The following is a 14472-nucleotide window of genomic DNA, read 5'->3' as shown; positions in this document are numbered from 1 at the left end:
CCATTTTCTTTGGAGTTATGACAGGACTACGACCCTTCTGGTCTGACCACCCTGCTATTAAACGAGTTTATTGGACTCTCCTCCCTCGTACATAGCATTTATCTGCATTTGACCTTCCCAATATGGCGGCGTAGACCTCCCGCCGTGACGTCACTTCCGCTCCCTGCGTCATCACTGTGCGCTGTTTTTGTTCCTGTCCTGCCTGGTTCCCGTCTCGGTGTCTTCTCGCTCAACTCTCACGCTGCAATCATGGCCGATGTGCTGGATCTACACGAGGCTGGAGGCGAGGACTTCGCCATGGACGAGGACGGTGACGGTGTGTATGGGGCCGGACGTTGTAATATGGCGTTCATGTGTCCTATCTGCCTCCTGAAAGTGGTAGTACCCTTATTTTCTGGTAGTATTAACCCTGGAATACCCGTCCAGGTAACTCACAGGCAGCAGGAGACCCCTAAAACTGCAGATTGAGGGTCTCTGTATTCTGGAGCCCCCTTATAAGAGAATGTGATGTGTTTTCGTGGTCTCCCCCTGCCGCTGTGCGACGCTGATCTCTTGGCTTATTCTCTCCTACAGAAAGTATCCACAAATTAAAGGAGAAGGCGAAGAAAAGGAAAGGAAGAGGATTTGGGGCCGGTGAGTATGTGCAGGGTGTGTTCTCTGTTATCAGCCAGCAAAGACGGGGCAGATCTACAATGGGATATGTGGGATGGTGGTGCTATAACTCAGCGTACTACACGTTCCCACCCCCCGATATGTAGGATGGTGGCCCTATAAGGAAGCGTCATACACATACGCACCCCCAATATGTAAGAAGGCGACCCTATAAGACAGCGTTGTACACGTCCTCCCCCGATATGTAGGATGACGGCCCTATAAGACAGTGGCGCACATGTCCTCCCCCTGATATGTAGGATGACGGCCCTATAAGACAGTGGCGCACATGTCCTCCCCCTGATATGTAGGATGACGGCCCTATAAGACAGTGGCGCACATGTCCTCCCCCGATATGTAGGATGACGGCCCTATAAGACAGTGGCGCACATGTCCTCCCCCTGATATGTAGGATGACGGCCCTATAAGACAGTGGCGCACATGTCCTCCCCCGATATGTAGGATGACGGCCCTATAAGACAGTGGCGCACATGTCCTCCCCTGATATGTAGGATGGTGGCCCTATAAGGCAGCGTCATACACATACGCACCCCCGATATGTAAGAAGGCGACCCTATAAGACAGCGTTGTACACGTCCTCCCCCGATATGTAGGATGACGGCCCTATAAGACAGTGGCGCACATGTCCTCCCCCGATATGTAGGATGACGGCCCTATAAGACAGTGGCGCACATGTCCTCCCCCTGATATGTAGGATGACGGCCCTATAAGACAGCGTTGTACACGTCCTCCCCCTGATATGTAGGATGACGGCCCTATAAGACAGTGGTGCACATGTCCTCCCCCTGATATGTAGGATGACGGCCCTATAAGACAGTGGCGCACATGTCCTCCCCCTGATATGTAGGATGACGGCCCTATAAGACAGTGGCGCACATGTCCTCCCCCTGATATGTAGGATGACGGCCCTATAAGACAGTGGCGCACATGTCCTCCCCCTGATATGTAGGATGACGGCCCTATAAGACAGTGGCGCACATGTCCTCCCCCTGATATGTAGGATGACGGCCCTATAAGACAGTGGCGCACATGTCCTCCCCCTGATATGTAGGATGACGGCCCTATAAGACAGTGGCGCACATGTCCTCCCCCTGATATGTAGGATGACGGCCCTATAAGACAGTGGCGCACACATACGCGACCCTATAAGACAGCGTTGTACACGTCCTCCCCCGATATGTAAGATGGCGGCCTATAAGACAGTGGCGCACATGTCCTCCCACTGATATGTAGGATGGTGGCCCTATATGACCGCGTCGCACACGTCCTCCCCCCTGCACGTCCTCCCCCCTGATATGTAAACCTGGCTCACCCCTTCTGACACAGTCTCTCCTGCTGCACTCTCTTACGGTGGCTTCCACCTTTCCCACACACCCCGCCCCAGCAGCAAACATGGCGGAGGAGTTCGTTTTCTCCTGTCAGATAACTGCTCCTTCACCCCAATCCCACTGCCACCCTCTGTTACCCTCCCTTCCTTTGAGGTGCACTCTATGCGCATCTACTCCCCCATCAACCTCCAACTGGCTGTCATTTACCGCCCCCCAGGGCCAGCCACCACCACCTTTGACCACTTCACCACCTGGCTACTTCATTTCCTTTCTGCGGACATTCCCACTATCATCATGGGCGACTTCAACATCCCCATTGACACTTCCCTCTCAGCTGCCACTAAACTTCTGACTCTCACTTCCTCCTTCGGCCTCATTCAATGGTCTTCTGCAGCCACTCACAAAGATGGTCACACATTGGTCCTCATCTTCACCCGCCTCTGCTCCCTATCTAACCTCTCTAACTCACCTCTTCCACTCTGACCACAACCTTCTCACATTCTCATCTCTCTCCACTCCATGTCTACAATCCCCACCCCACAAACTTTCACACCCTCGTAGAAATCTTAAACATCTTGACCTACATTCATTCTCTGAATCCCTCCTCCCCCTCACAGGCATAAGTTCCATACACAATGCGGATGACGCTGCCGCTCTATATAACACCACAATAGCTGTAGCTTTGGAATCTGCTGCCCCACTTACACATACCAAAGCTCGCAAAATCAACAGACAGCCCTGGCACACCAGCCTGACAAAAGAACTGAGGCGAGCTTCCAGGGCTGCTGAGCGCAGATGGGAAAGATCCCACTCCAACGAGCACTTTATCACATTCAAACAGTCCCTCACTACTTTCATGACCACACTCGCCACATCTAAACTAACCTACTTCTCATGTCTCATATCCTCCCTGTCTCACAGCCCTAAACAGTTATTCAACACCTTCAATTCTCTCCTCCGTCCCTCAGCACCTCCTCCCTCCCCACTTATCTCCGCTGAAGACTTTGCCTCATTTTTCAAGCAGAAGATTGATAGCATTAGAGACAGTTTTGGTCAACAACCCCCAGAGCCCTTCCTCCCGATTTCCAAGCCCTCCACCTCCAAAACCAACTTCTCCACCATTACAGAAGATCAACTCTCCACTCTACTCTCAAGATTGCATCTCACCACCTGTGCACTTGACCCGCTCCCATCCCACCTCATCCCAAACCTCACCACAGTCTTCATCCCAACCCTAACCCATCTCTTCAACCTATCACTAACAACTGGTGTTTTCCCCTCAAGCTTTAAACATGCCTCCATCACACTTATCCTCAAAAAGCCCTCTCTTGACCCATCCTCTGTATCTAGCTATCGCCCTATATCAGTTCTCCCCTATGCCTCCAAACTACTGGAACAACACGTTTACCTTGAACTGTCCTCCCATCTCTCTTCTTGCTCCCTCTTTGACCGCCTACAATCTGGCTTCCGGTCACACCGTTCCACTGAAACTGCCCTAACTAAAGTCACCAATGACCTCTTAACCGCCAAGAGCAAGTGACACTACTCTGTCCTCCTTGACCTGTCGGCTGCCTTTGACACAGTGGACCATTCCCTATTATTACAGACCCTCTCATCCCTTGGCATCGCAGACTTGGCCCTATCCTGGATCTCATCATACCTAACAGACCAGACATTCAGCGTCTCCCACTCACACACCACCTCCTCACCTCGCCCCCTATCTGTCGGAGTCCCACAAGGTTCAGTCCTTGGGCCCTTGCTCTTCTCCATTTACACCTTTGGCCTGGGACAGCTCATAGAATCTCACGGCTTTCAGTATCACCTTTATGCTGACGACACACAGATCTACATCTCTGGAACAGATATTACCACCCTACTAACCAGAATCCCTCAATGTCTGTCTGCTATTTCATCCTTCTTCTCCACTAGATTTCTAAAACTTAACATGGACAAAACAGAATTCATCATCTTTCCCCCATCTCACGCGACCCCCCCAACGAACCTATCCATTACAGTAAATGGCTGCCCACTCTCCCCAGTCCCACAAGCTCGCTGCCTCGGGGTAATCCTTGACGCTGATCTCTCCTTCAAACCACATATCCAAGCCCTTTCCACTTCCTGCCGCTTTTCAACTCAAAAATATTTCACGAATCCGTTCATTCCTCAACCATGAATCTGCAAAAACCCTAGTCCATGCCCTCATCATCTCTCGCCTTGACTACTGCAACCTCCTGCTCTGTGGCCTCCCCTCTAACACTCTCGCACCCCTCCAATCTATTCTAAACTCTGCTGCCCGACTAATCCACCTGTCCCCCCACTATTCCCTGGCCTCTCCCCTCTGTCAATCCCTTCACTGGCTCCCCATTGCCCAGAGACTCCAGTACAAAATCCTAACCATGACATACAAAGCCATCCACAACCTGTGTCCTCCATACATCTGTGACCTCGTCTCCCGGTACTTACCTACCCGCAACCTCCGATCCTCACAAGATCTCCTACTCTACTCCCCTCTTATCTCCTCTTCCCACAATCGTATACAAGATTTCTCTCGCGTATCACCCCTACTCTGGAACCCTCTACCACAACACATCAGACTCTCACCTACCATCCAAACCTTCAAAAAGAACCTGAAGACCCACCTCTTCAGACAAGCCTACAACCTGCAGTTACCACCGATCGACCAAACCGCTGCATGACCAGTTCTATCCTCGCCTACTGTATTCTCACCCATCCCTTGTAGATTGTGAGCCTTCGCGGGCAGGGTCCTCTCTCCTCCTGTACCAGTTATGACTTGTATTGTTTAAGATTATTGTACTTGTTTTTATTATGTATACCCCTCCTCACATGTAAAGCGCCATGGAATAAATGGCGCTATAACAATAAATAATAATAATAATATGTAGGTTGGTGGCCCTATATGACTGCGTCGCACACGTCCTCCCCCCTGCACGTCCTCCCCCCCGATATGTAGGATGGTAGCCCTATATGACCGCGTCGCACACGTCCTCCCCCCTGCACGTCCTCCCCCCTGATATGTAGGATTGTGGCCCTATATGACCGCGTCGCACACGTCCTCCCTCCTGCACGTCCTCCCCCCTGATATGTAGGATGGTGGCCCTATATGACCGCGTCGCACACGTCCTCCCCCTGATATGTAGGATGGTGGCCCTATATGACCGCGTCGCACACGTCCTCCCCCTGATATGTAGGATGGTGGCCCTATATGACCGCGTCGCACACGTCCTCCCTCCTGCACATCCTCCCCCCTGATATGTAGGATGGTGGCCCTATATGACCGCGTCGCACACGTCCTCCCCCTGATATGTAGGATGGTGGCCCTATATGACCGCGTCGCACACGTCCTCCCCCTGATATGTAGGATGGTGGCCCTATATGACCGCGTCGCACACGTCCTCCCCCTGATATGTAGGATGGTGGCCCTATATGACCGCGTCGCACACGTCCTCCCTCCTGCACATCCTCCCCCCTGATATGTAGGATGGTGGCCCTATATGACCGCGTCGCACACGTCCTCCCCCGATATGTAGGATGGTGGCCCTATATGACCGCGTCGCACACGTCCTCCCTCCTGCACATCCTCCCCCCTGATATGTAGGATGGTGGCCCTATATGACCGCGTCGCACACGTCCTCCCCCCTGATATGTAGGATGGTGGCCCTATATGACCGCTTCGCACACGTCCTCCCCCTGATATGTAAGATGGCGGCCCTATAAGACAGCATCGCTCACGTTCCCGCACTAACAGTGGGGTTTTCTCCGCACAGAGGAGGGCTCGCGGGCCCGGATCCGAGAAGACTATGACAGCGTGGAGCAGGACGGGGATGAGCCGGGTCCTCAGCGATGTGAGTATTTGCGCCATCATTCCTCGCCCCATGTGCACCCCATTAGGGCACTTGGTCCTGTTATTTACCCGCTGATCTGTAATCCCGTTCCTGTCTCTCAGCTGTCGAGGGCTGGATCCTTTTTGTCACCGGGGTCCATGAAGAAGCCACAGAGGAGGATATCCATGATAAATTTGGCGAATTTGGGGAGATCAAGAACGTCCACCTGAATCTGGACCGGAGGACAGGATTCCTGAAGGTAAGAGAAGCAAACATGACTGCCCGCCCCAGCCCTGCACCCATCTATTTAGGAATCATTTTTATTTATATAGCGTTAACATATGTATGCCTCATATTGGCGGTCTTCTTGTTAAGAAAACTTATATTCTTTCCCTGTGCTAATGATTTCTTCCAGGCTCCATGGCATGCAGTGCCTAAGGCCGGTTTCACACGTCAGTGGCTAAGGTAAGTGAGGTGACAGTTTCCTCACGTACCGGAGCCACTGACACACGTAGACACATTGAAATCAATGCATCTGTGCAGATGTCATTGATGTTTTGCGGACAGTGTCTCCGTGTGCCAAACACGGAGACATGTCAGTGTTCGTGGGAGCGCACGGATTACACGGACCCATTAAAGTCAATGGGTCCGTGTAAAACACGTACCGCACACGGACGGATATAAATAACCATGGTACCGCTGAAAACGTCATCTTGTCCCGACAAAAACGAGCCGCCATACTGCATCATCATTACAAAATAAAAAAGTAAGTAGTAGTCCTCAGAATAAAGCGATGCAAAAACAATTATTTTTTTTATATAAAATAGTTTTTATCGTATAAAAACGCCAAAACATAAAAAAATGATATTAATGATGTATCGCTGTAATCGTACTGACCCGAAGAATAAAACTGCTTTATCAATTTTACCAAACGCGGAACGGTATAAACGCCTCCCCCAAAAGAAATTCATGAATAGCTGGTTTTTGGTCATTCTGCCTCACAAAAATCTGAATAAAAAGCGATCAAAAAATGTCACATGTCCGAAAATGTTACCAATAAAAACGTCAACTCGTCCCGCAAAAAACAAGACCTCACATGACTCTGTGGACCAAAATATGGGTAAATTATAGCTCTCAAAATGTGGTAACGCAAAAACTATATTTTGTTATAAAAAGCGTCTTTTAGTGTGTGACGGCTGCCAATCGTAAAAATCCGCTATAAAAAACGCTATAAAAGTAAATCAAACCCCCCTTCATCACCCCCTTAGTTAAGGAAAAACAATAAAATAAAAAAAAATTATTTATTTCCATTTTCCCGTTAGGGTTGGGGCTAGGGTTAAGGCTACAGTTAGGGTTGGGGCTAAAGTTAGGGTTAGGGTTTGGATTACATTTACGGTTGGGATTAGGGTTAGGTGTGTGTCAGGGTTAGAGGTGTGGTTAGGGTTACCGTTGGGATTAAGGTTAGGGGTGTGTTTGGATTAGGGTTTCAGTTATAATTGGGGGGTTTCCACTGTTTAGGCACATCAGGGGCTCTCCAAACGCGACATGGCGTCTGATCTCAATTCCAGCCAATTCTGCGTTGAAAAAGTAAAACAGTGCTCCTTCCCTTCCGAGCTCTCCCGTGTGCCCAAACAGGGGTTTACCCCAACATATGGGGTATCAGCGTACTCAGGACAAATTGGACAACAACTTTTGGGGTCCAATTTCTCTTGTTACCCTTGGGGAAAATAAAAATTTGGGGGCTAAAAAATCATTTTGTGGGGAAAAAAAAGATTTTTTATATTCACGGCTCTGCGTTATAAACTATAGTGAAACACTTGGGGGTTCAAAGTTCTCACAAAACATCTAGATAAGTTCCTTCGGGGGTCTAGTTTCCAATATGGGGTCACTTGTGGGGGGTTTCTACTGTTTAGGTGCATCAGGGGCTCTGCATATGCAACGTGACGCCCGCAGACCATTCCATCTAAGTCTGCATTCCAAACAGCTCTCCTTCCCTTCCGAGCTCTGCCATGCGCCCAAACAGTGGTTCCCCCCCACATATGGGGTATCAGCGTACTCAGAACAAATTGTACAACAACTTTTGGGGTCCAATTTCTCCTGTTACCCTAGGTAAAATAAAACAAATTGGCGCTGAATTAAATTTTTGTGACAAAAAAGTAAAATGTTCATTTTTTTTTTAAAACATTCCAAAAATTCCTGTGAAACAACGGAAGGGTTAATATACTTCTTGAATGTGGTTTTGAGCACCTTGAGGGGTGCAGTTTTTAGAATGGTGTCACACTTGGGTATTTTCTATAATATAGACCCCTCAAAATGACTTCAAATCGGATGTGGAGACCGATGAATAAGCAGGAGCGGATTATGGATAATATTTAGAAGGAGGGAACAGGGGAGAGTTAGGTTAGTGAGTTGAGGTGATAGGCTTGTCTAAACAGATGTGTATTTAAAGCACACTTAAAGGGACCCTGTCAGCAGGATTGTGCACAGTAACTACAGACAGTGTCAGGTTGGCACCATTATACTGATTACAGTGATACCTGGTGATGAAATCCGTCTTGTGGTTGTTGTGTAATCTTTATTTTCAGTTAATGATATGCTTATGCCCCAGGGCGACCTCTGGGGGTCTGCATGTGGTGCTCTGATTAGGTATTCATGTGTATGTCTTCTGACAGGCACCTGCCCCCTAGTTTACATAATGAAAATTATATATGTCTTGGAAAAAAATCCCCTTCTGCAGGCAGGCACCAGCGTTGGCGCCTGCGCTGCAGCATGATCACATATGTAACGCATTATATACACGAGTCCTCGCCTGCGCAGTAGCAGCTACTGGCGCCATCTTGGAGGAGGACATTTTTTATTTTTAGCAAGCTTGTGCCATCTGCACAGTAGCAGCTATCAGATCACCGGTAGCTGCTACTGCACAGGCATGGCTGGCTCCATTTTCAAACAGTTTTTTTTTTTTTTTTTTGGGGGGGGGGAACTTCAGGATTACATTAAGCAAATGTGTATATAATTAGTTACATATGCGATCATGCTGCAGCGTAGGCGCCACGGCTGCCACCTGCCTGCAGAAGGGTTTTGGTTTTTCCCAAGTTGTATATAATATTCTTTAGGTATTCACATGTATGGTTTACATAATCAGAGCACCGCATGAAGACCCCCACAGGCCGCCCCGGAGCACGAGCATATCACTACCTCAAAACTGAAAATAAAGATTACACAACAACCACGGATTTCATCACCAGGTATCACTGTAATCAGTATAACTGCACCCACCTGTGTGTAGGTTTCTGTGCACAATCCTGCTGACAGGTTCCCTTTAAAAACATGGGGGCTAGATATTAGTTGGATCTTTTTGGCTAGTGCGTTCCAGTTGACTTCTGCAGCGAAAATGTCTTGGAGACTGAAGTGTAGGGTTTGGTTTATGAAGGATGTTAGGTTTAGATCAGTTGCAGGAAGGATGATAGACGAGGGAGGAGATGTAGGATCATGCAGAACTCTGAAGGGCTTTGCAGGTGAGAGATATGAGTTTATATTGTATTCTATAGCGACTGGGTAACCAGTGCAATGACTGGCACAGGGTCGAGGCGTCGGTGAAGTAGCCTGATGGAAATATGACAATGGCTGTCACATCCAGGTTGGATTGAGAGGAGAACGTTTGGTTAGATGGAGACCGATCAGTAGAGAGTTGCAGTAGTCTAGACGAGGGTGAATAAGAGCGACAGTAAGAGTTTTTGCAGTTTCAAGTGTGAGAAAAGGTCGGATTCTGGAGATGGTTTTTAAGGTGAAGGTGACATGAGCGAGTGATTGGATATAGGGAATAAAAGGAAGTTGTGTGTCGAATATGACCCCGAGACCACGGGCGTGCACCACCCAAGGAAATTGAAAAGTCAGTTATAGGAAGGTTAGTAGAGGGAGGAAACACAAGGAGTTCAGTTTTGGAGAGGTTTTTTTTTTCAGATAGAGGGAGGACATGATGTTGGAGACAGCGGCAATCCCTGATATTTTGTGTTAAAGTGGGAGCGATGTCCGGAGACTATGTATAATCAGGGGATCATCAGCACAGAGATGGTACTGGAAACCAAAGTTGCTGATGGTTTGTCCAATGGGGGAAGTGTATAGAGTGAAGAGGAGGGGGCCCAGGACTGAGCCCTGTGGAACCCCGATAGTAAGAGGACGAGGAGAGGAAGAGGAGCCGGCAAAAGATACAGTGAAGGAGCGGTCAGAGAGGTAGGAGGAGAACCAGGAGAGAACGGTGTCTGAGGCCAAAGGAGCAGAGCATGGTGAGGAGGAGGAGCTGATGATCCATGGTGTTGAGTGCTGCAGAAATCCAGGAGTATCAGCAGGGAGCAGCAGCCATAGTATTTTGTCATTAGTGACTTTTTAGTGAGGGTAGTTTCAGTAGAGACCGAAGAGCAGAAACCAGATTGTAAATGGTCGAGAAGAGTTATCTGAGAGATGGTGAATGAGACAGGCGTGGACCAAGCATTCCAATAGTTTGGAGATAAAGGGAAGATTAGAGATTGGTCTGTAGTTAGCAGTGCTGCTCTGATCCATGGATGGCTTTTTAAGTAAACTGGTTATGTTGACGTGTTTGAAAGAAGAGGGAAAAATACCCAAAGAAAGCGAGAGGTTAAATATTTTAGGTAGGTAGTGGCAGCTGGAGAGACATGTGGCAATAGGGTCACTGGTGCATGTTGTAGGGCGAGAAGAAGTGAGTAGCCTGGTCTCTTATCCTGTAACAGGCTCCAAGATGGAAAGTGAACTTGAGGTGTGGTTATCCTGGATCTGAGGGGTTTGTGCAGAAATGTCTTGAAGGAGGTGATTGATTTTTTTCTTTGTAATAGGTAATAAGTGGCCAGATCGTCAGTACTGAGTTTGGTGACGGGGTCAGGAGGGAGTGAAGGGTTTCAGAGTTTGTTTTGGATTGTTGGCTAGAGGTGTGATGAGGGTGGTGAAGTAGACTTGTTGGGCCAGATGGAGAGCAGCGTTAATTGTTTTGAGCATGAACTTATAATGGATGAAGTCACCTGCTGAAAGTGAATTTTCTCCCCAGATGCTCGGCATACCTTTAGCCATGCTGGAGAATGTGTGTTTGCAGCATGTGCCGGGTTATTCTGAGTGTAGCCAGTGCTGCTTCATCCAGGGCGCTCTGCAGTGTATTATTATAGTGTGACAATGCTGAGTTCTCGACAGGAGAGGGAGGAGATCATGGCTAAAGATGACTGTATGTTGTTGATAAACTGCTGGGTATGGATGGCTCGTAGGTTTCTTGTGCGCGGTAAGTGGGGCTGTCTTGGATGTTGAGACTGTTCTTGACAGTGAAGGAGAGAAGGTGATGGTCTGAGAGGCAGGAGTTTACAAGGTCATGCAGCGAGCAGAGTTGGAAGAACATCAGGTCCGGAGTATTCCAGTCCTCAAGTGTAGGAGAGTTAGTAAGCTGTGAAAGGCCAAAGAAGGAAGTTAGATATAGAAGATGATGCAGAAGGGGAGAGCGGCTCATCATTGGGGATGTTAAAATCCTCCATGATGAGACTGGGATTGTCACCGGATAGGAAGCGTGGAAGCCAAGTGATAAAGTGGCCCAGAAACTGACGGGAGGAACCTGGAGGGTGACGCACAACCGCCACTTGCAGGGAGAAGGGATTTCAGGGCCCAACTGTATAAACTTCAAAGGAAGGAAACATAAGTAAGGGAACCTGGGATAATCTGTGAAGACAGGAACAGACCAACACCTTCACCTTCTTTGCTCTCAGGTCTGGGGGCATGTGAGAATTGTAGCCCACCATATGATAGCAGCGGTGGTGGTGTCTGACTGGTGGATCCAGGTTTCAGTAAGCATCAGACGGTTAAGGGAGTTAGAAAGTAAGAAATCTTGGATGTAGTGGAGTTTGTTGCACGCTGACCGTGAGTCACAAAGGGCACAATTAAGGGACAGGATGGTTTGTAGTGATTTAGAAAAGTCAGTAAGGCTTCAGTGTTACACATGAGAGGGGCTGATGTAGAGAGACAGTAGAACATGGAGAGGTGAAGGGAAGCCGCGGCTGGAGCATGTATGGACATTAGATGGTGTAGTGCAGCTGGACGAGTATCGGACGTAGCTCTCCTGTCTCCTGCACTGTCCACTTGTCATGTTTAACTGGCAAGACACTGAAAATATTGCAGTATTTCTCATGTGACTTCTCTCTCCGCAGGGTTACGCTCTGGTGGAGTATGAGACTTACAAAGAAGCCCTGGCGGCCATGGAGGGGTTAAACGGTCAGGACATGATGGGGCAGCCTATCAGCGTGGACTGGTGTTTTGTCCGGGGCCCTCCGAAGGGAAAGAGAAGGTAAGAAGCCCATCCCCCGACTGTGACGACTAGTTGTGGTGGGGGGTACTAAATAGTCCCTGCATGTGATCCCGCATGGGGAGGATGGGGGCAACGGAAGGTGGCTGGCAGGGAGGAAGGGGATGAGTGCATGTGGTGGGTGGGAAGGTTGGGGGCAGGTGGCTAGCGGGGAAGTTAGAGGCGGCAGCAGATTATCCAATGAACAAGTAATTCCCATAAATACTGTACTGATACTGTGGTGACACTTCATTGCCCGCACCCCCAAGCTGCCCAGGCTTCGCCCCTACTAACATTGCTTCTATAAAACCGCATGCTCTGCTCACCCCCCAAGCTGCTGTACGGTCACCTGCCTTGCTGGAGGTGCTGTGGATACAGCGGCTCACCTCATGTACTGGATGTCTGTTTTTCAGGAGTGGTCGCAGGAGGAGCCGGAGCCCTGACAGGAGGAGGCGCTGAGTCCCGCACCGCTCGCCTCTCGCAGTTTCCTTTTTCTCGTTTGTTCGTTCTGTTTTTTTAGCTTCTACTAGTTGAGGTGACATTATTCTGTGCCTCATCCCTGGGGATTGCAGCAGACCAGACTGGGGTAGCGCGGGGTCTCTGGAAGGCCGGGTGGGGTGTAAAACTTTATTTTATTTTGTTACTTTTTATTTGGGGGTAAGTTTTGTATGATGTCTGCCGTGTTCTCAATAAAGTTTCATCATGTGAGCACATCACAGGCATCTCCGTCACTTTATTCCCACTCTGTAAGACCTCTGCTTGCTGTCAGTGAATGGAGCGCTCTTGGTTACATCCAAAGGCCTGCAGGAGCACCTGCACTGATACACTGTAACAAAGCACAGGACGGGGGAGAGTTGTACTGCTGCTGCGTTTTACTTCAGACAATAGCCTGGACTGATACATTGTAACAAACTCTACAGAATGAGTGTGCAGAACAAGTTGTGGATCTGTGATGCAGTTTGGGTTGCTCCCAGCAGGTGGCGTCTGCACTTTTGCCAGTGTGACATATAAGGTATGTTTTACACACTGCTCTCCTGGAGTCTCCCAGCAGAGGGCGCCCTGACACCACACTGACATATTACCAATTGATGTAGTATCACCGGGGTCAGATCAATATGGGGACTCCAGGGATCCTCACACCCCATACATACAACTAGAGCCCCCCACTGTCAGGGCATGCTGAGACTTGTAGTCGTCTTACTCCAGCTGGGAGAGATGAGTAGTAATTCAGTGGCTGTGATTCCTGGAATACACGGCACATGCAACAAGTGAGCGGGGGAGGATGGCGTGACAAGTCAAGGCCATGCTGGTAGTCCTGCTGTTATGGGCAGAAGCAAGGCTCAATCGATAGTACAGAGAGAGGTGTCCTAACCATGGGGAGATCATGTGTACAGACATAAATATACCTCCCGTATCATACATGCCTATACCGCACATTTACATATAGCCACATGGCTCCTGTGTACATGCCTATACTGCACACATATATATATATATATATATATATATATATATATATATATATATATATATATATATATATATGGCTCCTGTGTACATACCTATACCCCACGTTTATACATACGCCCCACGGCTCCCGTGTACATACCTATACCCCACGTTTATACATACGCTCCACGGCTCCCGTGTACATACCTATACCCCACGTTTATACATACGCTCCACGGCTCCCGTGTACATACCTATACCCCACGTTTATACATCCGCTCCACGGCTCCCGTGTACATACCTATACCGCACGTTTATACATATGCCCCACGGCTCCCGTGTACATACCTATACCCCACGTTTATACATACGCTCCACGGCTCCCGTGTACATACCTATACCGCACGTTTATACATGCGCTCCACGGCTCCCGTGTACATACCTATACCCCACGTTTATACATACGCCCCACGGCTCCCGTGTACATACCTATACCCCACGTTTATACATACGCCCCACGGCTCCCGTGTACATACCTATACCGCACGTTTATACATACGCTCCACGGCTCCCGTGTACATACCTATACCGCACGTTTATACATACGCTCCACGGCTCCCGTGTACATACCTATACCGCACGTTTATACATACGCTCCACGGCTCCCGTGTACATACCTATACCGCACGTTTATACATACGCCCCACGGCTCCCGTGTACATACCTATACCGCACGTTTATACATACGCCCCACGGCTCGCGTGTACGTACCTATACCCCACGTTTATACATACGCCCCACGGCTCGCGTGTACATACCTATACCGCACGTTTATACATACGCCCCACGGCTC

General features: G+C 49.0%; 1 protein-coding gene across 1 annotated transcript; it reads left to right on the top strand.

Moving 5' to 3' along the window:
- Positions 1–158: 158 nt before the first annotated feature.
- Positions 159–12886, top strand: RBM8A (RNA binding motif protein 8A). Its single transcript, XM_069728849.1, has 6 exons — positions 159–316; positions 574–633; positions 5786–5863; positions 5965–6101; positions 12037–12173; positions 12584–12886. The coding sequence occupies exons 1-6, from the start codon at positions 250–252 to the stop codon at positions 12627–12629; spliced, it is 525 nt and encodes a 174-aa protein (XP_069584950.1). The 5' UTR covers positions 159–249; the 3' UTR covers positions 12630–12886.
- The last annotated feature ends 1586 nt before the right edge of the window (positions 12887–14472 follow it).

This window comes from Ranitomeya imitator, chromosome 1 (assembly GCF_032444005.1).
Source record: "Ranitomeya imitator isolate aRanImi1 chromosome 1, aRanImi1.pri, whole genome shotgun sequence".
Classification (NCBI taxonomy): domain Eukaryota; kingdom Metazoa; phylum Chordata; class Amphibia; order Anura; family Dendrobatidae; genus Ranitomeya; species Ranitomeya imitator.
Note: the sequence above shows the minus strand (reverse complement) of the source record. Positions and strands in the feature narration are given on the sequence as shown.